The 27,875-nt window shown below is 41.5% G+C and overlaps 2 protein-coding genes across 2 annotated transcripts; one reads left to right on the plus strand and one right to left on the minus strand.

Annotated features, from left to right (window-relative positions):
* Window positions 1–56: 56 nt before the first annotated feature.
* mex3a (mex-3 RNA binding family member A) lies at window positions 57–14,377 on the plus strand (the record flags this gene model as incomplete). The annotated part of the gene is given in 7 exon segments (XM_079504426.1): window positions 57–104; window positions 106–144; window positions 149–208; window positions 212–263; window positions 266–332; window positions 334–779; window positions 4,252–14,377. Coding segments are annotated over 7 exon segments (1,857 nt in total). The 3' UTR covers window positions 5,397–14,377.
* Window positions 13,256–27,652, minus strand: rab11al (RAB11a, member RAS oncogene family, like). Its single transcript, XM_079504427.1, has 5 exons — window positions 27,294–27,652; window positions 22,412–22,607; window positions 18,932–19,125; window positions 18,016–18,096; window positions 13,256–15,390 (listed from the first exon to the last, which is right to left on the minus strand). The coding sequence occupies exons 1-5, from the start codon at window positions 27,331–27,333 to the stop codon at window positions 15,251–15,253; spliced, it is 651 nt and encodes a 216-aa protein (XP_079360553.1). The 5' UTR covers window positions 27,334–27,652; the 3' UTR covers window positions 13,256–15,250.
* Between the last annotated feature and the right edge of the window lie 223 nt (window positions 27,653–27,875).

Here is a 27,875-nt window from a genome sequence, read left to right on the forward strand (position 1 = left end):
AAGGAAGGCGCGGGGTAGCTTTGTGAAATGCCACAGGCTGGGGAACCTGAGACGGAATGGTACAACGGGAGGGCGGCTCGGGAGAGGAGGAGGGGGACTGTGTAACCAGACGGGGTGGAGCAATACATAGCCTGGCCCATCTCGTGCAGACGGCCTTGTGTCCCGTTCGCCCAGAGCTGCCTGGGAGAAGAAGACTGTATTGAAAGTGTAGCGGACAGAGAGAGAGGGGGCCGGTCTATGGGAGGGACTAGCGCAAAGGGGGAATTGGAAGGAGGAGGGGGAGAGGAGGCGGCGGCACGGGTGCTGTTTCTCCAGTCTCTTTCCCTTGTCTTTGTCTCACACTCTTTTGTTAGCCATGCCTAGCCTGCTGGTTCTAGCAGGGATCATGGAGAAAAATGGGGGCTACGGCGGGGATCTGGCCGGCTCCGGCTTCGGAAGCGAAGGTCTCCTCGTGCCGCCCGATGATGAAGAAGACGACTCCCGTGCCCTCAGGGTCGCGTTGGGCCAGTTGTCTCTGTTGGGGCTCGGAGAAGGCGAGGACGGCGGCGGAGCCCCTACAACAGGAGTACAGGACCGGAGTAACAATAACAACAACAACCATCACAACCACACCAACAATGTCGGAGGTGTCGGGGACACGGGGATCCTGCAAGGGAAAAGCAAGTTATGTGCCCTGTACGAGAGCTCCTCAAGTGAGACGAAAGGACGAGGCTGCAACATAACAGAATGCGTTCCCGTGCCCAGCTCCGAACATGTGGCCGAAATAGTGGGGAGACAAGGTAAACGCTCAGATCAAAAATCTTTCTCTCCAAAGTTATGTTGTTATTATGGAGCTATTTTACATCTCCCCGTGGTCAGCATTGTGATTTAGTTTGCGTTCTGTAAGTATTACCTGGTGTTATTGACAAAGAAAAGGGAGTGGTGTGTGTGTTTTTTTTGTTGTATTCCACGGAGACGTCGGGCTCCCACTCTTGTTACACTGTTTCAAGTTCATATCCAGTCGTCGGAGAGTGATACGTTGTAACGACTCGTTCGCTCCTTTGTGCTCATTGCATGAACTGCATGCGAGGGGAACACAAAAGCATGTGTGCAACCGCTGCCTCATGGGCGCATTATTCTCCATCCACGCCATCAATGTCAGCTCACACAGACACACACACACACACACACACACACACACACTGAAGCAGGGAGAGCACTTGCTTCCTTTGTCGTCTGAAACGCGCCAGACTGTTCAAAAACGCAACGTGCTACATGGCCAAAGAGGAATGCTGCTTCATCTCGACTTGTTTACTTGAAAATTAACACGTTTTATTTTTTAAATCATCACAGCATAGCAGCTTTGATGTTAACAGCTGTCTTTAGTGAAATATATTTGCCCCTCTAAAATGTATTCAGTTCATTGTTTATGGTGAGCACTGCCCCATGTGACAACTGGACAATGGAGAGAGCATGTTTTCCCCCCTTTTGGAGTTGGGAAGTCAAATTCCAGATTCAGAGCATGTTTTTCTGCAGTCTGGTGTTATTTTCTTCTTTTTATTTTACCTGGACATGAACTTGAATGACAGCAGCTGTCAAACAAAGGTGTTAAAGTGCGGGGATGAGGGGAGGGGCACTTCATTACACTGTTACCATCACTTGGCATTCTGGATGGTCTTGAACCATGACTCAGCGATAAGTTGGATCAAAGAACCTATGCTCTTTTGTTTTTCCACATAGTCTTTTTTTATTTATTTATTTGAAAGAATTTCCAATAAATTAAGTAGGTAGGTGGTTATGTTCCCTATTGCTTTTGTCAGGCTATTGTCTTTTCTTTCTTTCTTTTAATCTATACATGCCAAAAGTTGAGCACTAGTTTCAATTCAGTATATTTTCGGTCAGCACCAGGTACAAGAAGTTAATTTCCCTCCTCTTCTATTTATATATGGTGGTGTGGCTGCACCCATTGTTTACTCTGCTGTGATGAGAGAGACGGGTAGGAAAAACCTGGATGGATGGAGGAGTAGAGGCATCTAAAAAGCTGAATGGGAGTCATGCATAGGAAGCCAACACAAGAGCTCCTCCTGAGCTCCACTTCACTGCACATTTTCAATACCACATGGCTGCCTAAGTCAAAGGGAGGCAGAGAAAGGGGGAGAGACAGTGGGTTGGGTAGGACCGTAGGACACATCACTTCATCCTAATTTATGTTTGTTACACAAAATAAGCAGATCATTATCACAAGTCAAGTGGCATCCACAAGCATCAAGATGACTTGTTTTGGCTGTATTACTCCCCCCCCCCCCCTGCCTGTGCTGATGTCGATATAGTTTGTAAGTGCCCCCTCATCTCCCATTGCGTCTCCTGTTCGTTACTCTGAAGTGTAAGCTTTGAATTTTAATGGGGTAACCGAAGAACAGCCATCTGGGTGGACCCAGTGAGCACAAGTGCAGCAAGAAGGCTGTTTTTGCCTTGACTGAGAAGAAGTGCTGATTTGGGGGATTGGAGATGAGCTGCTTTTGATTTAGGGCCTTCGTTAGTTGATGCTCCACGCCCCTCCTTCCTCAGGACCATGCATCATTGCCTGCCTGGTGAATCTGGCAAGTGGTATCGTCCCGTCACGGAGAAAGGGGGACGAATATGATCGTTTTCTCCTCTGTCAAAGTCACAGGCATTGATTCCAGAGGAGGCTCTTGCGCCTTCTTCTGTACTATGTTGACTACCTCACTAGATTAAAGCTTATTTGTAAAATCCTCAGTTTTGATTTTACATTTGTAACGCTGAGAGTGTAAAATCTACAAATATAACCAAATGGACTCACATGACCATTTGGTTACATTTGTAACCATCAGCATAAAAATGACCTCACTGATGATTTTACTGTGTAGGCCCCACTTAAAATAACAACAAAGTGCATGCTTTCCATTTGACATGCATGCCATGATGGTGTAGTGAGGAGTGAGGACTATGAAGATCATTGTACTACACCTGAAGCGTGCGTTACAACTGCACTCGGGGATAACTTCCAGAAATGTGACTTTTCATATATTCTTGTCAGATTGCCCTTTTAGTTATAATATATGATATAGTTTAACTAATTTCATTTATGGATGGTCCATTGTTACAATAATACTTTGTGGCAATTATACCATTTAACACAGTTAAAAACAAGGGCTCTGTCAACTCCAAAACAGCAGTCATGGACATTTTTATCGTAATATTGGGCATTGGCTATATTTGTATTATTATCATTGACTATAAGCTAGCAAAAAAAAACCAAAGTATCAATTTCACCTTGCTGGTGCATTGTGAAGTCAGTGTTACGTAGTAAATTAGGCTGTTTTGTAGCATTAGGAAAACACATAATCTTTAGCCAGAGGTATCAAGACTTCCATGCTATTAAAAGTGTTTTGAATGAAATGATTAGGGTCCACAATGTCAAAAGATTAAGATCAGGGAAAGTATGAAAGTTGATATGTAACAAGCCTATTAATATGTGCTAAGATCTGTAGCAGATGATTCTTACTTTGCCTAAGAGATATACTGGCTTCTTTAAGACCAAACTGAGGCTGGCCAAGTGGTCAATAAATACTGTAGTCTTGGTGAGAGAAATGACTGAAAATGGACTTGCTTTAAGGTTTGATGCCATCGACTTCTGACTTCGAATGTACTTGGCAATTATTCATTCATTTCTTGCTTCGCCTTTTTCCAATGCTGGTGCAGCCTCAGGTAATTTGACATGAAATGACATTAGCCAGAACTCTCTCACATCGAGTTTCTCCCCTAAATGCACTTACTATCAAGTTATTACACATAAAAACGGGGCAAATGAGAACAATCTGTGGCACAAACCTGATGCACATGTCTTGCCTTAATTACCATCAAGTTCAAGCAAAGGACAGGTATAGAATCTAGATACTTAGTTATTTTACATGAGAGTACTGCACTTTAATATCCTTCTCCCTTACAATCAATGCTAGTTCTCTAAGGCTTTGCATCATCTGTGTTTGTGTGTCTAACTAAATTAGAAGGCACTAATGGAATTGTTGTAAAACATTGCATTTATGGTAGATAACGCTGCAAGTCTCTTCCCAAAATAATATCTTTGCACAAATTCTGTGCAGTCTCTATTTCATTTTCCTCCCACCTTACCAAATCTTGCCAAAAAGTGTGTGCATGGTTTTATAATTACATATTTTGTTGGTTGTGTTGCACAATTGAATCAATAATGCCTATTTTGCTTTATTCAAACTTTTGCTGGTATGTCTGCAGGTTGCAAGATCAAAGCCCTGCGGGCCAAGACCAACACTTACATCAAAACCCCTGTCAGAGGAGAGGAGCCCGTGTTCTTGATCACAGGCCGTAAGGAGGATGTTGCACTGGCTCGCCGTGAGATCATCTCTGCTGCGGAGCACTTCTCCATGCTCCGGGCATCCCGCAACAAGCTGGGTGTATCCTTCAGTGGCTCTCCACCCACACCACTACCAGGCCAAACCACCATCCAGGTGAGAGTGCCGTACCGTGTGGTGGGGCTGGTGGTGGGTCCCAAGGGCTCCACTATCAAACGCATACAACAGCAGACCTGTACCTACATTGTCACTCCTAGTCGGGACCGTGACCCCGTCTTTGAGATAACCGGTTCACCAAGCAACGCCGAGCGTGCTCGCGAGGAGATTGAGGCACACATTGCATTCCGAACAGGAGGCCTGCATGACCACAACAACGAGAATGACTGCCTGGGGCCTGATGGCGGAAGCAGCCCGGCAGGCAGCAGCGGCGGTCTGGAGAGCCGGCTACAGCAGGTGTGGGGGCTGCAGGGGGGCCAGCGCAAGCCCCTCACCAGCAGCTACCGCCAAAACTTCTCAGATGCCATGATTGGAGGAGGAGGAAGTGAGGGAGGGGGGATCTATACCAAGGGCAATTTCTCAAGCTCTGGAGAGAAGCCCTGCTCTTACTTTGGATCAGAGGGGACCCAGAGCTGGGGTGACCCTGACTATCCCAAACAGGTGGCCTTCTATGCCCAGCAGCGGTCCAAGAGCTTCGGAGGCCTTCCCCTTCCCTTGACCAGACTCTCCCCAGGTCTGCCTGAGCCCTGTGGCGGAGGAAACACGACCAACTCTTCAGTCACCAGCATTGTGGCCGTGGCCGGTTCACCCCATGCCCAGGCCCGCCGTGCCCACAGTGAGCCCACTTCAGCCGGTGGGGGTTTTCATGGCCGTCTGCCTGTGCCAGACTCGCCACCGGCCACTCTGCGGGACTGCATGACCTGCTTTGAAAGCAAAGTGACGGCCGCCCTTGTGCCCTGTGGCCATAACCTCTTCTGCATGGAGTGTGCCATCCGAATCTGTGAGCTTAACCACCCGGAGTGCCCCGTGTGCCACACCTTGGTGACGCAGGCCATCCGGATATTCTCTTAAGAAAAGTAGAAATGTCAGTTTTTATCTTTTTTTTCCATCAGTGTTTGTTCAATAATTATTTACTGTTATTATGATTATTATAATACGTAAGTAACTTTTTTTTGTTTTGTTTTTTCGTTTTTGTTGTCTTTTTTTTCAGAAAATTTAAAAACAACCAAGCAGGTATTTTAGAAGGTGCTGCTTGCTTTACTAAAAAGTATAAGAAATATTTTTAAGTTTTTCTTTTATATATATATGCATATATATATTTTTAAAAGTTTTGTTTATAAGAGAAGTATAGTACCTTGCATTTTCAGTTTTTTGACTGCTGCTGTTTTTCATTCATGAATCACAGTATAGGCAGAAGTAGATAGTAATGTGAACATTTTATGATTCAAATTTTTATTTTGCCATGAAGTGGTTTTATATAGAAGGAAGAGGATGATTGTTGAGGTACCCAATCTGCACCTAAATGACCTAGAAAGTCAATATGTTCTTAACAAGAAGGAGAAAAAAAGATTGAATTTTCATCGCACCTTACAATCGTCTTGGTCTCTAATATGATTGTCAATCATACCTTGAAATTTTGCCCTTTTCATTCCATAGTGACTGATCCAAAATAGGTGGTATTATTAATTTTAACAAATTGATTAAGGGAGAGCGTTGGTTCCAGTCAAAGTCTCCTAAAAAGAAGGGGGGGAAATTAGTTCAAATTCACCAGGTAGCTGACCGGATTTTCAATTAATTCAATACATGGGGAATACTATTTATAATATTTGGTTATATTTTTTACATTTTATTTACAGAGATTGATGGAAGCTATACAAAACTAATTGCTAACATATTACTTGGTCAAACGTTAGTCAATGCATCCGAATCTGAGCTGAACTGCAGTTTAGTGAAAAGGTTCAGGAACGCTCATTGTGGCACTTGAAAAACATGTGGTCTCTTGCTGGCGTTTAAGCACTGATTTAATTTGTAAGGCCAAAAGCCTTGGAATTCGTCCATTTGGCAAGTTCTTGAGATACTTCTCCCCGATGGAGTTGTTTCAAAGCCACCTTATCTACGCTTTATTGTCTTATGTGGTCATTTGGCCGCAATCGCTGAACGATATTAGACAAAACAAGACCTCCAGCCGACAAGCATTTCTCTTGAGGTGTACAGAGTGTAAATAAAAGGGAGCATTAATGTGTGGACAGAAGCTGAGTAAAGCATTTAACGGTTTCCTAAATCAGCAGTAGAGTCTGATTAAACTGGTCAAAAACATAAAATACAGAAGCCTAAATCAGTGGTCTTCATTCTGCTCGTTTTATGATAACAGTTTTGTATGGGAGCTCTCAGGGGCTTGATGTCTCCCCTGTAATTAGCAGAGCTGTACAAGAGCAGGTGTTTCATGGTACACTGAATGTGACCTCAAGTTGGAGGTCTCTTTTATAGTCCCCTGCTCTTATTCTCAATTCTTAGGGAGTGGCCTTCACGCAGTACCCCAACTCACCCCACCCCTCACTCCTTACAGTTCGATTGTTGGTTTTTGAAGGCAGTAATGACCACAGCTGTCCCACAATGCTTTGCTTCTCTTAGTGGGGTTGCATTGTCTGGGTCCGGTGGTGGCGTGGGCCCCAGAGTGCTTGGACACGGCCTGGAGCAACGCTTTGATAATTAGGCAAATGGGATGGGCCAGGTGCGAGCTGTGTGGGGACTGTGGTGCCGTATGTGAAACGGGGCCCTGCAGTGAACTGCCGATTGCCCCACCCCACTGTTAAAAACATGGAGGGGGCAGGTCTCACAGAGTGTGGGTGCAGCTGGGCGAATAGGATCCCCTCCGTATTCCTTCCTCTCATTCCCTCCTTTTCTCCCTCTGTTCCCTCTCTGCTGTTCTGAGCTATCCCTACCAGGGAGAGGGGCCTACTTTGTTCTAACACTAGGTAGAACACATTTGATAAAAAGCTGGTTGAATTTGGCAGCAATTGTAAAATAAGCATTCTTGGGAGCAAAATATATTATCTACAGTGCATCAGCCACAGATATTTCAACCTGAATGACACACAATATGATTCTGCGGCTGCCTTTCATAATAATGAAAAACAAATCTATGTGTTCACATGCCAGGGTGATGGCAAGTCATATTTTAATATGTGGAGAGCAGCATTATACCTCTCTACTCCACTTGCCTTCCCACCTTCCTGAAATTTGGATAAAGGTCTGTTTGTGTGACAGCTCAGGCAGTCCCCACCCCCCTGGCCCTTCATTCCTGGCTCACCCTTGCCACCTAGCTACTGTGTGGGACATCCTGCAGCTGCCTCCTCATTGTGGACACCCGCAGCCAGCCATGGCTCTGCGTTGGGATTCTAAAATAAAATCTGACAATTGTAATTGACAGGAAAAGTGGCGGAAACGCCCCCATTTAGCCACCACTCGTGCTGGATCAAATTACACACGCTCTGCGTCTGCTTCAGCCCCAGTGTGGGGAATTTCAGAGGGGTGGACAAAAATGGTCTGGGGGTGGGGATTACAACTGTTGAACGATAAGAAAAGGTGGGGAGGGAGGGGTGTTTTAAGGAGGGAAGGTCGCTCCAAAGAAAAGAGCCCTCGCAGATCCTGTAATTTTAAGGAATCCTTGATGTATCAAGGTGTTGCCACATTTGGGTTGACAGCGATGACAGGTGAATACATGCAAATTAGCATGGATTATGTCATATTGCTGGTATTATTACTGAAATATTCTACTCAGCTTCTGTCTGAAATAGGATGAATAATTATATTAGGCTGTTGCATCCGAGGCTAGGAAAAACAGCCCCCCACCCACACTTCATTTTCTTTTTCTTTTTACAATGAGCAGACCACTCCTTTTTGTCTGGACTGTGACGAAAGCACTATACTTGCAAAAAAGAGTACCGTAAATCCTATATGATAAGAGAAATAAATGATAGTGACCATTTTATGAATGACAACATTGCACAGTGGTTTGGCCTAAGCTTTCAATATCAATTTCAAGGCAGTATGACACTGTTCTTTTAAATTAGTATTGATGTTGTCTCATTGTTTTGATTTTATTTTCCGCCTTAATTTTTTAAAATATGAATATTGCCTTCACTTTGGCAAGCAAGGTAGCAACGTAGGCCTTTTGATCGTATTGCACCCCCCCCCGCCCCCCGCCCAATACGTACCTGTCTCTGGAGAAAAGAATGTGAATCAGTCAGTGTGGGAGGGGATCAGAGGGATTCAGAAAATTAGGCCCTTAAATCACTTTACGTAAAATGTAGAGTAAAGCACCTTATTGCAAAATAAATGAGCAAAAAACACTAAAAACTAAAAAAAAAAAAAAAAAGAAGCATTTGATTAATACCAAACCGACCACTGATGGTGAATATTTCCTCATAGACTTGGAAAGACATGCACATAAGGATTCCCTATCATTTGTTCTATTATGGTGGTTCTTACTTTTTTGTAATAGTAGTACTAGTGATAATTTTGGGAGAGCTCTCATCCAATTCAGTACGTGTTGATGACTTGGTTGAGCTTTGCACTGGTATAAGAAAGCGGGATTACGGAAGAGTCTCCCTGGTTAGGCGCTGTATAAGATAATGAGTATTGTACTTTATGGGGAAAAGGTTCTGAGCATCTCTGTATATATGTATCAGTTATGAAGATCCAGACAGATGCCCACTTAAAGTGAGGGTTTTATTATTTTTAGTACAAAAAGAAAATGACCTTTTCAATGTTTGGTGTATGGAATCAAAAGACGTTTTTGACTTTTAGGGAGAAGGAATTTTCATATGCGTCCCCTCATCCTTTTGATCATAAAACTATATTAGGTAGATCCATACATGTATGAAATTTATGTAAACTGGTTAACTTAGTATTTCATCCAAATATATAGGTAGGAAATTAACCAGACACTATATACTGTAATGAATAGCCTTTATGAATCTACACATGTATAAATCCAAACTTTCAAATAGAAAAGTTATCAGTAAAAATCATCCCCAGAAACCTTTGGATGAATCCGTTTCAATGTATAATAAGTTGAAAAGCAATAATATGAATATAATGTGACAATAAACAGACCACTTAATAAATTCATTACATTCATACATCCAAATTTGATCTTCATTCATTATGACAATCCTATTGCATTTGTCTTAAATCTCCTTTCAATGCATTATGGATTTATAACAATGTGGGAAGAGACATAATTGCTTAGTAGCAGTTTCATGTATGGTAATTGTTCTTGTATTCAGTCATTTACGATTGCTTAAATCCCGGTCTTTATTTTGAATATGAATGAATACGATTTTAAGACAGGGTGTTCAAATACCAACTTTAAGATGACTTCTTGTGGCTGAAAGAGCTCATGAATTTGTTTTATTTAAAAGACAAAATGCTTTTAAAGAACTTAAGATGAACGCCTGATGCCTTTTCTGTTTGTCATTGCTGGATCCCATTGGTGGTTATGACAGATTGCACCAACTACTCTGACAGATAATTAAGACCTTAAAGCTGGGACTATATAATAAGATATACCTCTCACTCCCTTATTGCAAATCATTATGTTGTCTGTGTGAACTGCATTGAGCCAAAAGTTTTTCTTTCAAGAAAGGAGTTATTTTACATTCATTACTTTGTATTTACTTGCATGTAGGAATAAACTTTTAAGTTAAAATAGCATATCTTGAGGATATTGGTGTTTACATAGTGAAAATAGTTTTTTGTTTCCTTTGTTTTATTATTGATGGCACTGTTTGATACTTTTAGCTGTTGTAACAACTTTTCATTGTATTTTTGAAAGACATGGTCAAATGTAGCCAAAGAACAAAACTTATAGAAAGTTTCAAGGTTGAAATACAGGACTTACTGAATTTTTTGGTGGTTCGGGTCAATGAAATAATCAGCTTTCAAAGCTAAAATTCCTCTGACTGTTGAACCTCTTGGAGAGTACAGTCAATTATCTGTAGAATTATGGCATATCAAGTTTCAGTGTTGCGAGATAGATTTAACACTATAGCTGACTCACAACTCCCCAAAGACACCAATCCATGGCACATCAGCCCCAACTGAGATTTAAAAGTATTTTAAGAGTACTTCTCTATTACCATGTTAGATAAAAACTACTTTGATCCATAGGTTAAGTTCAAGTAAATGAGCCCCAGATATAAAAATACTCAGAATATGGTATTATGTTTACAGTGTAGACAAAATTCAAGCAGAATTACTGTTTTTTAAAGACACCCTGAGTAAGCAGTTTGAGATATAAATGAGTTGTCAGTGTAATAACACCACATTGTTTGGATAAAATAACACTGTGGATTCAGTTAATATCATATATAGAGAGCCATTAACTATATTCTCCTTAAGTTGAATTGCATGTTAGTAAAATATAGTACATGAAGTAAGATTTATTGAAAAAAGTAAGATCCCATTAAGATTTCATCATCTCGAGACGAGTGTATACAAAGCTTTAAGATCTTAAAATGGACGTCCGTTTAAATCCTTATATTTACCTTGTAGTTTAACTAATTGAGATAGAAATTTTAATTATGACTCGAGTGATTATGCTACGGTGTTAAGGTTCATTTATCCAACTCACCCAGTATGAAATACAGTCAATGGAGATACAAAGGGGTTGGGTCGCTCGTTCACACAATGACGTTTCATTCATTAAGTTCTTGTTAGTATTATTTACAATATTGTATTAAGCTTACTATAATAGAAATGATAGAAATTGTTGGTGTTTTTCTTCTCTTTCTATGAAAAGGTCTTTATGCATTTTTGTAGAATCCCTTAAGGAGTGATAGGAAATCCTTATTTCAATCAATGCACTTAAGCAATTCTACCATCCTGTCAAAATCATAAGACGAGCAAGTAATGCATTTGAATGTAAAAAGATGACCACTCAACTTAATGCACTCCTTACGCTTATTATTTCCTCAATTTACAATGTGAGCTTTAAGTTTTAGTTTGTTCTTTGGAAAGAATTTGTGAGAGGTTTCCACCGTAGACTATATTTGAGTTCTTCCACGTTACATTTATAGAAAGTGACTTAAAATGAAAAAAAAAAAAAGAGGAAATATTACAGTTTCTCAAATCTATTTTGCTAACATGGGTTATTATTTCATAGAAGGCAGAGGAAAAAAGTCAGTATCTGGATGTTATTTATGAAAAGTAAAAAAAAAAAAAAAATGGAAGCAACATATTTATGAGTAACCTCAAGACGTTTTGTTTTTTAATTAAAAGTACAAGAAGTTAATATATTTCTAAACAGGGAAGTCAGTTTCTACTAATAATTAAAATATGAAAAATTTAGAAGTTTTATTTATGAAAGTTATGGAAAGCCACATACTTCATGTACTTCACTGTAAATGAAGGAATGTGAAAGATCTGTAGCTTAAATTTTAACTTTGGACATGCACTATTTCAAACACCAGTGCATTCACGAAGGAATAACAGAAAATATAATATTTTTTAGGATTTGGAGATATTTTAGTCACAGAGCATCAATTTTGTGCCTCGATCATATATTTTTCCTGCATCAGCATTCTTTGTGTGATGCTGCTTGCTATGAACCCCTTTCCCCTTCAACTAACCCCATGTTACTGACTCAACCCATGAATCATTTCCTCTGTAATCTAAACTCACTTTTACTTATCAAACCTATAAAACATGTTATGACTGCAATGCTTGGAATGAATGAGGCAGCTGTGGCCCTTTCCAATGGGTCCACATAACTTGTACACACTTTTCATGCATACATTTTGTATATCTACTACTTGGGACAGTTTAAGATTGATAGCAAGAGTGTAAGGTAGCTTAAAGAAGAAAGAATCAAAGCCTTAATGATCAAGTTTCCTCTAATGTGTTAAGACAGGGTGGGCAAATTAAGCGGAGACATCTAATAGCGGAAAAAGTGCACCATGTAGTAGATCTATGTAACTAGCTGCACACACATATACACACAACAGATTCATATCCGTACTAGTTTGCATGTATGTTGTATGGTCACTTAGATGGGAGAAACAGTGCAGGATCTGTGTTAATATGTTAACATAAGTACTCTTGGGTTGTTTCTCCTTGGTAGATTTTCATAGTTGAGCCTCATTGGAAACAAGCAAGTTGAAAGGAGTTTGGCATCAGGTATTTCAGTCCTCAGCTCCACTTTTTCCACAACTGTTTTTTTGTGTTCTCTTAATACAAAGCTGTTGCCATCTCATAAGGGCTGACTTTAAGCTCAACAGTAACACTAGAGTTTACGCAGGAGAAAAAAAAGCCATGAAACATTAGGTTGGCACATTTGCTACCAAGGCTGTGAAGCATGGGGACTGAACTGGTGCTGCCCATCAAATTCCTAAACTCTTCCAAAGTGGCCAATACAGTCAGTTTGTCTTTGGTAGCGTTTCAGATTCTTCCAGCACAGTAGAGCTGTTACAGTACATACCGGTCTAATAGTGGTCTTAGTGCATTAGTTTTTTGGGCCAGCATCACCTGGCACTAGTTTCTGGTTTCTATGTGAACAGTTAGAGGGTTTGCCATTGGCCCTCTGTGGCTGACCGTCACTTTGATGGATGAAAAAAAAAGAAGGTCTTTGAACTCTGTTACAGTGTGGCATGCCCCTACAAGGCATGTGATATTGCAGGTTTATTTCGTATAGCACATGTTTTTTGTGATTTACATTTTTTGGAACACTTTTATTATTGTATCTGCGCCATATTAGTTTCCGTTCTTTGTTATTTTTCCAAGATTCAAGATGTATTGTAAATGTTTCTAATAAAACAAAAAATGAAATAATCAATAATAGAAAGTCAGTGTGCTATGTTCTAATGTTCATGTCTGGATTTATTGAAAGAATGCAATTCCAAATTAAATTATGAAATAATGGGAGTCAGTGAATTAACAAATGAGATTTATTTATACAGTCCAAACTCCAAATATACAGATTAAACATCTAAAAACCTTTAACATACACCACCCAATTGAGGACCTGTGAAGTTGACAGAACAGTGTTGATGGAGATACATGTCAGCAGGATAGATATGCATGTGTCGACTCCAAAGAACACTTAAAAAGGGCATGAAACAAAACAGATTTTTCTGACAACCCATCACACTACAAAAACCAAAGTAATTTAATATTTTATCCAGTCTTAAAGGGAAGTTCACCCAAAATTAAAAAAGACCATGTTTTTCATCTTATATGGAGTGCTATCTAAATCCATGCAGATACAGTAGTTTCAGTGTTAATGTATTCTCATTTAGGCTCAAACAATGGAACTGAATGGCATTTGGCACACTGAAGCTATCTGAATGCAATGAATAGATAAGATGATATGTGTTTTTTGAATACTGGGCCATTAAAGTTTTATAAATATCAATTTCTGATTCAAACAAGTAATACCTCCAAAAGTGAGAAAGAAACTTGTTTCACTGCAGTTTGATTGTAACTTGGCAGAGTTTAAATGAAAAATACAAACCTGCAACATTAACTGCATTGTTAAGACCACGTTATTGCAGTGCATTTATATTGTCTACTTAAACAAATCCCACACCCCGAGTAAGCTACATTGCCCTCTAGGAAAGCAACGACAAGTTAAAGGCGTTAAAGTGTATTCTTGAGGGAGATTCCAGAAGGCATGTTCCTGTTGCAGTTCAATACAGAGGAGAGTGAGCTCAGAGGGGGTCAGGTGGTGGGCAGAGTGGAGGATTTAATTTACAGTAAAACAGGCCATCTTGGGTGCATCAGAGACTGTAGGGGAGCAGGGAGGGCTGAGTGCCCTCACTACCCCATCCCCTGAAACATGATCTATTCCTCCATCCCAGCTACCAGGTCCATTTGAACTGGTCTCCGCCATCAGCCCACTCTACCCCCACCCATGGGCTGAAGTACTGAAATGGTCATAGACAGTAGAGCGACAGTTATCCTGTCTAATACCGATGCAATTATCCTGCCATGTATCTTGTTCAAACAACACCCTGAAGAAGCTTGCGAAAGAGTGACTCGTCAGTAGAATAGCAGTGTCCAAAAAAGGATTGGAAATGTGCTCAGATCAAAAGAGAAATTACATACTGTATATAGAAGAGAGGAACAGAATTATATTGCTCTGAGACTTCCTGTTACGCACAGATTGAATTGGTTCATGACTTGTTCTCATCTCGGATGAGATCGCTTTTAACTCCCTGTTCCTCCATTAGCGAGGATAGTTGCCCTAACAGCACCCTCATAAAAATTGATTTAATTATCAGTGATAGGACACCCTTCACTGCAAAGTAAGCAGCGTCAAAAGTCTTAACCTAGAGTTGTAGTACAAACACCTCAGCCAAAGGAGACCTTCATCTAGTAAGTTATCAAGTTATCATGTGGGATATAAATGCAATGAATTTTGGAATGATGGGACTGACCATATAAATGGGGTATATGGGGTATTCTATGATGATTCTTAATGCCAATTCACCTGTTGTTCAGGGGAACTGAGGGACAGCGTTATTAAATAGAGATTTCAATGGTTGAATGATTGAGAGGGAGAGAAATGTGATGTGACAGAATATCCTCAGTTTCGTACTACTGCTCAAGTTCTTTTCATATTAGAAGCCGATACTGATAGCAAAACTTAATGCATTGTATAAGGATGGGACAGATCATTCGGAGGACACGAATGATACAGGAAAGCAAAGCTGATGTCGCTTTCCAGCTTCTTCCTCCTTTTCATTCCCACAGTCTGTTTTCTAAATTTCCTCACTCAGGTTTCCTTCTTCACATGAACATCTCTTAATTGACTAAATCCAACCCCTATACCTGTGCCTCTGCATGTAATGGTCCTCTCTACCGTGTGTCTGTCTCCCCCATCTTCTCCCTGGCCCTAGAGTTGGAGGTAACAGGGTGTGGTCTCAGTTGTTCTGGCAGCAGGGTCCCTGCTTGGCTGAGGTCTGTGTGGGCTGCACCGTGATGGGCACCACGTTGGAGTTGGGTGAAAAGTCAGAGTCAGTGCGTCCTGACATTTGCCTCTGTGACACTATGTTGTAGATGGCTGCAGGAGAGAAAAAAGATTGAGGGGAGGGGTGCGTACCGTTAGACGTTAGTCCGACGTCCCAATAATCAAACGACTACCCAATATTTGGACCATAGAGCCCCATAAATGGTAAATGGTGCTTTTATCCAAAGCGCTTTACATAGATTGTGCATTACATTCACCCAGTCGCACACACATTCACACCCATTGACATACAGTCACACACCGATGGCGGTGGAAACCATGCAAGGCTTCCTCTCACCTGCACATCGGGTTAGGCGTTCAAAGTCTTGCTCAAGGACAACTCTGGGGGAGCCCAGGATCAAACTAACCATACTAACCCTATGCCCAAACCCTAACCACACCTGGAAGCCACGGGTGAGTCTTAACCGGCCACATAATCGGACTAACAGGATGTCGTACTAATGCGTGCCCCCAGAGGGGAGACAGGTAGGTTAGTAGCAGATATGACTAAAACAAGGTCGCAAACGGGCAGCGTTTTATATGGTGAAACAGGCTCCTGACTGCAGGATTTACAACTGCATCTTAATCTGGCATGATCACCGACTCAAGTGACTCTTGTCATCTGGAGTTCCAGGCTTCCCGCACCTATTTTTAGGCACTGCTTAACTTTTAATAAAAACTACAGCCCAGTGAGTTCAGCCCTGAAAAGTAAATAAGTTTGAGTTAAAAAAAACACAGCAGCCAGGAGAATGAGACTAGCAGGACACTGCCAAAGACACCAAGAGCTGCCAGCCAGCAAACTAGTGCTGTGGGAACCAACACACGGGCACCGGTCACAAGGACTTCCCACACTAACATACATGGATGTACTCAAGAACGACGCAGGAGCGCAAAGCACCAACGAGCTGGCCAGATGTATGGACAACCGGGATGACTGGAAGCAATGATGGAGGGCTCATCTGAGGACGGCCTAGAGAGCTCTGTGGCTACAGCTGTGACACAATACAGGTTTGATGGTAAAACTACCACTAACTTTTAATGCTCTATGAGTTACCAGATGGATAGCACACTTAGAGAAGTGACCTACAGCACAACCCTGGCAGACCTCTTATCTGCCTGCCCTCAATGTCTGTCTGTACCTTGCACATGTACCATGATCTGATGGGTCTCCAGTTCAGGTCCTACTGGCCAACTAGCATGCCTCCAACTCCTTCTGTTCTCCTACTTTAATGAGCTAATTAGTATTTATTAGCTCAATGGGGCTTGTTTGTTTGGCGTTTTTATGAATTAGAAATTACTAGACCGGTGCTGGTCTACTTGGCACTGGGAACAATGAAAGTTAGAAATACATTCCCCACCTGGTTATGCAATACCTGCTGTCAGAGTACCTGTCTGTCTCACTTTGTCCCTTTTCTGCCCACACACACACACACACACACACACACACACACACACACACACACACACACACACACACACACACACACACACACACACACACACACACACACACACACACACACACACACACACACACACACACACACACACACACACACACACACACACACACACACACACACACACACACACACACACACACACACACACACACACACACACACACACACAATACTGTTGACACCAGGGTACTCGTATGTGGATTTGTGTGTTCATCAATTGTTGGAGATCCGCTGATTCGACCAACTTCAGATTTTTCAGAAGGTGGACCCATGATACATGAACAAGATACACAAAAACATACAGTACTTCCCAGGAAGTCGATCTGTCCTATATATGGGCTTATTGGTCGGATCGGTGGTTCTGGACACCCAGATCTCCATTATACCTACAGTATATGGGCATATCAGACGATTTGGCAGTTCTGGAAACCACCTATCCGACTGACTCACAGGCAAGGCACTCCCTCACATGAGCATGACCAATCTGTGACCAAACAATTGCTATGGGTCTCTGTCTGTCTCTCTTACTCCCTTAAATAAAATTGGTTATACAGGTTTTTGTAATGGGAACTAAATGTGAAACAAAACTAAACTGTATAATTCCCTCAGTAGACAGGTGGGTTCAATTTTTGGATTTCAGAGTGACCAGACCCTGACTTGCTGGGAAATAGTTGCCTTGACAGGGGCTCTCACATGGCGAGAGGGCTTGAGTTTGCCAATTACCCATGCTTTAGACATACTATATAAAAAAGACCTCAGGTAGTGTTCAAGCCATTGACTGGACACCAGTGATATGCCATTTGATTAACTGAATTCTGCTGCCACCTAGTGTACAAGACAAGCGTCAACATGTATCCACAATGCAACTTTTTAATCAAGTTGTTAACAGCTTATTAACATTAACAACATATCTCAAAATCACATTTTAAAACACAGAACAAAAACACATGACGCAGATTATGCCTCTGTGTGTGTGTGTGTGTGTGTGTGTGTGTGTGTGTGTGTGTTTGTGTGTGTGTGTGTGTGTGTGTGTGTATGGAGAGAGAGAAATATGTCACCAATTGTAGTGCAACACAAGTGCCAAAAGAGAAGAAAGAGCAAAATTAGGTGATAAGAATTACCTGGACTTTTTGACAGATTTTGACAAATTCAATAGCTTCCTTTCTCAGATTTTTAATACAAATGTAATGACTATTTTGAGTGCAATGAAACTGACCTGTGAGGATGGTCTGGAAAGCAAGCTCCACATTGGATGAATCTAATGCTGAGGTCTCCAGGAAGGACAAGCCATTCGTCTCTGTAAAAACACAAGCGCACAATGTCATCATATATATATTGCAAAATGTACTTTTAATATCATTTTATTAATTTACTACGAAAACTATGAAGCCTACTTCTTCCATTTCACTCCAATGTGGACCAACAGCACTCTTGTATTTGTCCGTCTTATCAAACGTCAAAGCATTATGCACAATACTAAACCAAACATAAGCCAAGGTCAAGATAAATACATAGGCCCAGCACAGCCAATCTACTAATTGGAAATGGCTAAACATTGTCAAAGTTACACTTGACCTGGCAGCCAGGCCACCTGTAAAACATTAACATCTTGTTCGATCTTGTGAGAAGTTAACTAAATTCTACTCTTGTCATTTGACGTTTTGTACTAAGCAAAAAAGAAAAAGAAAAGAAAATGACAGAACAGTATATTAAAATTAACATCATTTTGATTCATTATGGCCCGGGCAACACATCAAACGTAATAGATTGTTTTTGCACTTTACCCATCTCAATGTATCACGCTTAGTCGCTTACACTAGTGTGTGTGTGTGTGTGTGTGTGTGTGTGTGTGTGCGCTCACACATACACAATTCAGGGTCCTGATTGTTGCATTTGACTGAGACACTCAAACTTTATTTGAATGGGAATTTAAAGTTAACAGGTGCCACCAGAGTCATTGTGATTCCACAATTTATTGCATCTGCATGTAACTAACATTTTAAGCAGGTGTTACTCTCTGGTCTGGTGTTACTCTTTGGTCTGGTACTGTCCAACTGCCCAAAATGAAAATAATTATTCAAATTCAGTCCAGAAATAAAACTACGTACGTTAAACGTGTAATTTGAGGGTACCTGAAAATGCCTTGGCCTCATCTGTGGGCACTGCCCGTAGATGGCGCAGGTCACTTTTGTTGCCCACCAGCATTATGACGATGTTGGTGTCTGCATGGTCCTGAAGCTCTTTCAGCCAGCGCTCGGCATTTTCATAGGTCAGGTGCTTTGCAATGTCGTAAACCAAGAGAGCTCCAACTGCCCCACGGTAGTACCTAAACAATAGAGAGACAGAAAGAAATAGAAATTCGATTAGACCATTTTATTTGTGGTGCTCAAAGGGAAATTGGCACAGCAGATATTGAGATATTCAGACTACTATTCCACAATCTCCGAATGCTAGTATATAGTCTGGAACTACACCTCCCGAAAGCTGAGAAAGGAAGCTGTGATCCGTTAGTAATTTCCGTTCACAAAAATATTTTTTTAATGTTTGGCTAAGCAGCAAGCTATACATTTTCGACTAATGTGATTTACATTAGGACAAATGTACGCGCCTGCAATATCCGCTTTTCCCCTGAATCGCTTTCAGTGCTTCCGTGGTCCAGTGTGTATGACGGAAGCATTGGAAAATTGTGAGCGCCTACAGTCTGGCCTGCGAGACTAGGGTCGCATTCACACCTCTTCAGTAGACTCGATGCAAATGGTCGGAGAAGTTGCATCATTCTTGCATACTTAAATTTGCTGCGTTTGCCTTCACACTGGCCGTGTCAAACCGCAGCAGGGAACCGCAGCAGGGAACGTTATCAATGTATTCAATTCATAAACTAGTGAAATATATGGTGTTAAAAATATATATATTTCGAGTACTAATAGAACAGACATAGGACGTAAGTGAGGGTTACGTGGATGCAGTGTGTTGTCGGGGACTGGACTGTGCGTGCGCGCGGAAAAACGGATTGCTACAACTTCACCAACTTGTTTTGTAAAGCAGCGGCTAGCCTACTAAAAGGCATATATATAGTGTGCGGCCGAGCATAGGCATGGTAACGCCCCACCTGCCTCTGATTGGCCTACCAACACTGCCCGTCTTGACTGTCCACTGAGGTGAATATAGCTATGCTGGATAGTCTGAGCTCTGCTGCGAGGTGGTGGAAAAATAATTAGTATACGGTATCGGTATGATACAAGAGAACTGCCTGTAACTTGTACGTTTTATTTTTGTAGAAGAGGCAAACTAATTGTTCATGCCGTTTGCTTTGATGGAATAATTGATTGAACATGTACGCCGTAATATGATTTGGGTGTGTTCTAAAGTGTAAACGCGAAACATTATTGTACTGTAAAAAAAAAGGCTTTTTCCTTTATCTTTTTTAGTATAATAGTATTAGTTTACTATAATACCAGAGAAATATCTTGTATTACTTCCCACGAGGGAGTAACCTAGCATCTCGGAGGACAGTCGAGACGGGCAGTGTCGGTAGGCCAATCAGAGGCAGGCGGGGCGTTACCATGCCTATGCTCGGCCGCACACTAGATATACGCTACTAAAAGCCTAGTTCAGATGTTTATAGCTCCACACCGGAGCGCACTCGCCTATTAGTTTGCATTGCACAGTGGGCTCAGTGCACTATTTCCGAACGCGCCCTTAATGAACTGGTGGGCGTGTCCACATAAAAGCATGATTTTAACAAATACTGTACACTTTTTGGAAAAGGTTCTTCCTCCTTATATTATAATAATACCTGATGATCATGTTTTAGGGTGGAAAAGAATCGTGGCACTCCATCTGTAATTCTGTGTTCATGCTAGTGCTGACAAAGCAACAGGCTACAAGCCAGTTTCAAAAGATTGACAGACACTACAAAAAAAAAAGAGTTCAGATGGCTTCAGTATTTTTCAGCACTCCAATGACGCCATGAAGCGTCAATCATGTTTTTGTTTCACAACTTCCACTACTCTTTTCTCTCCCCACAATTACTGCTCCATTCCGTAAACAGAAGAAAAACTAATTATTTCTCTTAACCAGTTCCCTGTGGAATTCTACCCTTTTCATTTACCCAGTGTAGCTTGAGCAACAGTTCAACGGCAATCAAAGTAGCTGTCAAAGAAGCTTGGTTGCTTTGTAGCCATTTGTGTGAACACAGCATAATGCAGCGTTCAGCATAACGCAGCGTTCAGCATAATGCTTCGAAGAGGCGACAAAACAACAGGCTACAAGTCATTCTCAATGGAAGCCAGCGACATGAAGCTACAAACAGACATTGCCTAGCGGGTGTGAAGCTAGCAGTACCAAAAAAAGTTGGGTTGGCTTAAAAAAAAATGTAGTACTCCAATGACGCACTGAAGCATCAATCAAAATAATGTTTTTGTTTCATCATTTCCATTCCAACAATTACTGCTCTGTTCCATAAATGGATGAACAACTCACTGCTGTTAACCAACCAGTTCCCTGTGCTATTTAACTAAGCTTTTCATTTACACCGTGTGTGATTTGAGCAACACTTGAGTGACACTCAGCAGTAGCCCCTTTCGGGACCCTCGGTTACCTTTTCTGAATTTTGGACGGCGGTACCGTAGGGTCCCTCCAAAGTTATTCCACTCTCCATAGGACGCAGCTTTAGCTACTGTCTGTTCACGGAGACCCACTCGGTCGCTTGAGTGTTGGTGAGATGTTTCAAATATGCATACAGCAGCCGTAGGAGACAACGGAAACGTGTGCGAAGCGGCATTAATCGGCGTTGCCGTTAAGTATTTTTTTTTTTAAAGTATTTTTTTGGAAGTTTCCCGCCTCCCGCATCGCGACTGGCTGCACGTCCTAGTAACTGCCTCCGATTGGTCGACCGCGTACATGCAGGATGTTTTTAATGCTGTAGTGTCTTGGGAGGCGGGACATGGGAAGTGAGGAAGAGAGAATTTCAGAGAAGATTAAAAATACTTAGCGGCAACGCCGATTAACGCCGCTTCGCACGCATTTCCGCTGTCTCCTAATGCTGCTGTAGGCATATTTGAAACATCTCACCAACACTCAAGCAACTGCCTCGGTCTCCGTGTACAGACAGTAGGTAAAGCTGCGTCCTATGGAGAGTGGAATAACTTTGGAGGGAACCTAGGGTACCGCCGTCAAATTCAGAAAAGGTAACCGAGGGTCACAAAAGGGGCTAACTCGGCGGTGGTTCAGGGGTAGAGTGCCTGGATGGTAACCGCAAGGTTGCCAGTTCAAACCCGGGCTCCCCCAGAGTTAATGTCGAAGTGTCCTAGAGCAAGACACTGAACCCCTAATTGCTCCCGATGTGCTAGTTGGTGCCTTGCATGGTTTCCGTTGCCATCGGTGTATGAATGTGTGTGTGAATGTGTGAATGTGTGAATGTAATGCACAATCTCTGTAAAGCGCCTTGGATAAAGGCGCTATATAAAATGCACCATTTACCATTTAACTCAGCAGCAGCAATGTAGCTGGCCGTGCACAGCCTTTTTGTAGCTTTTGACAAAGACATGACACTATCAACACAACATTAACAGTTACATAAAGGTTGTCATGGTCCATTATATTAAACTTACGCAGAGGTGATGGCCCGGTACCGCTCCTGTCCAGCTGTGTCCCAGATCTGAGCCTTGACTGTCTTCCCTTCTACCTGGATGCTGCGTGTTGCAAACTCCACCCCAATGGTACTCTTGCTCTCCAGGTTGAACTCATTACGAGTGAAGCGAGACAGCAGGTTACTTTTGCCTACACCCGAGTCTCCAATCAGCACCACTAGAAGACAGGAAAACATTAGGTTGGAAAACAATCAATAGTCAAAGATCAATGGAATTGATAAATACAGAGTATAATATGCTTGGAAGAATGCCAGAGCACATGATGTACTATAATTAGTAAGACAAAAAAATCCAGAATGTTAATGTTACGTTTTAAGCTTGCCATTTGACTTCGGTTAACTGTTAAAGGACAACTTTAGTTTTTTTTCAACCAAGGTTCATGTTTTAGGCTGTTATTAGAGTAAAGGTAAAGGATGCGTGTTAATTTTCTTTCATTTGCTGCTTTCTTTAGTTTTAGGGATTTTAGCCGTTTTTGACAGGTGGGCGAAATTACGAAATTACATCTGGCCACAAAAGATCACAGGATCTACTGAATGTGAAGGTAGCCTACTGGGGGGTAGCCACAATGTGTGTCATAGGCTCAATATGCCAGTTTGACACATTCAGTAGATCCCGTGATCGTTTGTGGACAGATGTAATTTATTGGGGGGGTCTAGTAGGACTATAGTAAATAATAAAAAAATAAATTGCTATAAAATAAAAAATAAAATACATATTTAGCCCCATGCTCGAATGCCCCCGCCCCCCTGTCAAAAACAGATAAAATCCCTAAAAAGAAAGAAAGCAGCAAATGAAAAAAAAATGTACACTCATGATCATCTTTTACTTTCTCTAATAACCTAAAACATGAACCTTGGTTGAAATAAAATCGTAACCCGGCCACTGTTGTTAAAGGACAACTTCCTTTAACAACAGTGGCCGGGTTACGATTTTTACTGACGGACCAAGCCCTCCTAGGTCCCTGGCGCTGCACCAAATAAAAATTAAGGCCCAATGATGTGAGTTGCACGCGCGTAAGTGCCCAGTGAATGAACATCGCCCGTATGTATATCGCCGCTGCTCCCATAGTTATAATGCTGCTCCCCGACTGGATCTGGTATTTTCGAGTATCCTCCCACCGAGTGGTTAAGAAACTGTTGGACAACCAAAAACACTAGCAGGGGTTTCTGTGTTGCGTTACATTGAAATCGGTGACCTATGAATACGGTTTCGACGATGGAAGCAACAGCGGTACCTATTTGAATAGGGATGGGTCCGATTTGTCGACAAATCGATTATCGTTAACGGGACCCGAAATCGATTATGAAAATGAATAATCGATAATCGGGGGGAAAAAAAATAATATATATATATATATATATATATATATATATATATATATATTTTTTTTTTTTAAATGAAAATCTGTTGGAAAGGCAATACTGTCATCCAAACAGGACAGGGCTATAGGCCTACCAAAGTGTGCCTGGGATGTGTCTGTGTAGCTGCATGAGGAGTGTGAGTCATTGAGTGTGAGTGGAGATTGATTCCAATCAAGATACATGTTTGGAGGATTTAGCAGGTGTTGGGAATTTACCTAATCAGGCCTAGGCTGGGGTTGCTATGGTGATCAATTGGCTCAACATTTTTTTTTTCTTAAAATAAATAAATATATATATTTTCTTTTTTTTGGGGGGGGGGGGGGGGGGGGCTTATCGATTTGTCGATAATTGATTAATATTGAATTATGCTAATCGATTTTCATTTGACACATTTACACATCCCTATTTGAAATAGTCTCGCTAAGGGCCCTGCAAGCTGCGGGCCGTGGGGTTTAAGCACCACTAAGTTCCATTGTTAATCCGGGCCTGACAACAACCATTTTGGCAGGTAACCAACCAAGTATTGTGCCTAAATGACTGGTAAGAGGGCGAACAGAGCTTTACAATGAAATCGACCGCATAAGGAGGATTGTTTTGAAACATATTTCTATAATGATTGGCAATCAAGAGTCAATTGGTTGGAGAGAAGCTACTGTGCCATCTCACCGCCCTGCTATTGGTAAATAGGAACTGTGGGATGTTGAAGTCTGATTGACAAATCATGACATCCATTATCTGAAGCAATACTGAAGCAATACTGCACCTACAACAGGGAAACTGTAGCCTACTGTAGCTGCCTAGTTGTTAAGCTCATTACATTATCACACTACTATGTTGTAACTGACACTAGTAGAGACATGTCAACACTGATGTGGCTGGCTCATACGTAAAGCCAGACAATGGTCCACTTGTCTCACAACTTGTTAACTTTCATCAACTCGACTGGTCTGAATTTGTATTTGAGACTGTCTTAGAAGTGTAGGTCTCCTTTGACTACATTTCTCCACTAGGTAACTTGCCGACATGCCAAAGAGTTAACACTGACATTCTAGGTTTCACGTGACACAAAGGAACCAGGGTGGACCAAAAAAAAACATTATGCAACCACCTTCAGGACCTTTGCCATGAGAAATGTAATATCATGGCCAAGTTACACACCCAACCACTAAGCATTGTGTAGATTTGCATTCCTCAACTCAAAAGACATGACACCTTTCTATTCTAAGATACAACCCTGAAGAACCTACGTGGCCTATCCCACCCAGTGCAAGACTAAAAGGGACAGGTAACAACAGAATCACACTTTGTTAGATCTGGCAAAAGTGTTAGTGAATCGAATGCTGGCATTGCGAGTGCTTTTGGGGATTCACCCAAAAGAAACATAAACAAGGTTAACCTTGAACAACTCAATCCATTCAGAGCTGCCCTGTGCTATTTATGTGAAATTGCCACATAATGCTGGCTATAAGTGGATATCTGAACTAGGTATCAAGGCCAAAAGCCAAGTGGTCTACAAGCCAAGGTTTGTCTGAATGTAAGTAGAAGTAGACCAATAAATCACAGCTCACGTCACGCCAATATGTGCATGACATTGCAAAAAAAAAAAAAAAAAGATCAGTGCCTGCACTGCCCAGAGTAACTGTAGCACCATGAAATGTTACTGAATATAATTATTTGGTGCATGCTGGCTTAATTAGGAACACAACTCGCTGCAGCAGAGAGAGACACACTACAAATGCTAACAATTTGTCACACATCTGTCGCTTAAGACTGGAACGGGAGTCCATGCCATTATTAGACCGTCTTGTTTAATGAAAATCAGTTGTGAAAAGCAAATGCCATTACATTTGGCATCAAATGATGTATGTTACTTTATAATGAAATGTGCTTCAAATATGCAATGAAAGCATGAAAATGTCATTGCGTTAGCGAAACGTTTAAGTCAACTGAATAGTCAATAAACAGTTAAAACTAATAATGAATTTATGTTCTGGAGATCTACTATTTAGTGACAAATTTCACTTTGATAATCACAATCGAATGTACTAGGGATTCAGAATGCATTCACAGGAAGGCAAGGAAGACTGCACGTGTAAGCAGGGATGACTTCACTAACAGGATAGCAGCAGGACAACTTTTGCTCATCTGGGAGCAGTCTGTGATTCAATCATGATTCACCTGACTGACGCATGCTCTCAAACAGTGTGTGCAATATAAATAAGGCCATTAAAAAAGGAAGTGATAGGAGTGAACCAGTCATTCTAGTTCTTCCTGGTAAGGTGGATGATAAACTGGCAGTCATTCCCATATCAGCAGTTTAGTGTCTTATGTTGCAGTGTGTATTTTCACAATGTACTCCAATAAATTCAGATTTAACAAGAAATTTGGCCACCAGAAGCTAGAAAGCCAATTTATTTTTGCGGAGGTGTAAATATCATTGTCCCTACTTGCTGTCAGGAAGCTGTTCAGTGGACACAAAAGCATGTGCACGCACGCGCGCACACACGCACACACACACACACACACACACACACACACACACACACACACACACACACACACACACACACACACACAGTCTAACTTCATGCAAGTATTTCCAGTTTGGTGACTCTTGTTTAGTGTTCCATATTTGAACAAAAGACCCCGAGCATGGCATTTCCCTTCGTCTAGGTCAGGGCAATGTATAAGGGGAACTAGTAGAGAGAACAATAAGGGAAGGGGGGAGATATATATATATATATATATACACACACACACACACACACACACACACACACACACACACACATTATTATAGGACGGTTGAAAAACACATTTTCATGCTAATGTGTATACCCCCCCAGTAGGCTACATTACTTTTATAAAAGACTAAACACACTGAATGTGGCCACAGATAGAGGCCTCAAATACAGGTTTCCCTAGTAGTCAATGCAATGTTTTCCCCTTAAAAGAAGAAACCCAAACCCAATCTTTTATCTGTGCGGTGTTGATGATATCCTGCTATACAGCTTATTACAACCCCCTGTTGACCACTACTTCCTCCACGCGATTGCATCACAGGCCTGCAAGATGATGATGACTCCTCCATGGCAGATTCTACTTAATGCGATAACTTGGTGTGCTTATTAGCAACCCATGCTTTGGCTTTAACAATCAAGAAGCTGATCGTCACCAGCCCTAACGTAGCCATATGTTCGTCCAACTAGCCAACATATTAACAAAGTTACAGTGACATCTGTGCATTTTCTTGTGGGCATTTTCCATGCTGGCAATTGACACATGTATGCGGTGTGATAGTACTGCTTCAAGTACAAAAGGTTTAACGTAATGCAAAAATGGAAATGTACAAATCGAACGTACTTTGGAACGGCCACGAAGAACTGAACAGAGTAGTAGCCTATGTAGAAACGGTTAGCATGTCTGTGCCAATGTAGAAAATGTAAAAGTCTTATATCAAACCAGTCTGTGACGTTACAAACCTTTGAAAAGATAGTCGTATTCGTCTTCTCTGTTCGTCATATCGTCTTCTCTTCGGTAACTATTCTACCGAGTATCGGTCCTATAATGCTGGTCGAACAAACTTCTGCTGGTGTTTATCTACCGACCGACCGCCGTGTTCACTGTTTTCAGCTTCTAGCTCAGTCAGCTCTCACTCTGACAACAGACTGAACAGTGACACTAACTTTTTAAAATAAGTACTATTGTGGTGCTATATCGTTATGGACATCAAATCCGTAATGAACTACAATCCTCGGAAAGTTTCGTCTCCTCTTCTTTCTTTACGCCTGCTGTCATTTGCCATTTCCGAACGAAATTACGTCATCTGCTTAGCCCCGCCTCTCGCTCATTGTACACTGGTCAATCAAGGACAGACACCTGTCAACAGGAGAGCATGTGATTGGTCAAATGCTGCTGTCGCTCTGCTTGTCATTGTTTGGGATGATGGTGATCTCCAGTACCAAGAGTACAGGTACAGTAGACCGTCTGTTTTACAGCTAATAAACAAACAAACAAAGAAGATATATACATATACATATACATATACATATACATATACATAT

The sequence above is a fragment of the Electrona antarctica genome (genome assembly GCF_951216825.1).
Source record: "Electrona antarctica genome assembly, chromosome: 6".
NCBI lineage: Eukaryota > Metazoa > Chordata > Actinopteri > Myctophiformes > Myctophidae > Electrona > Electrona antarctica.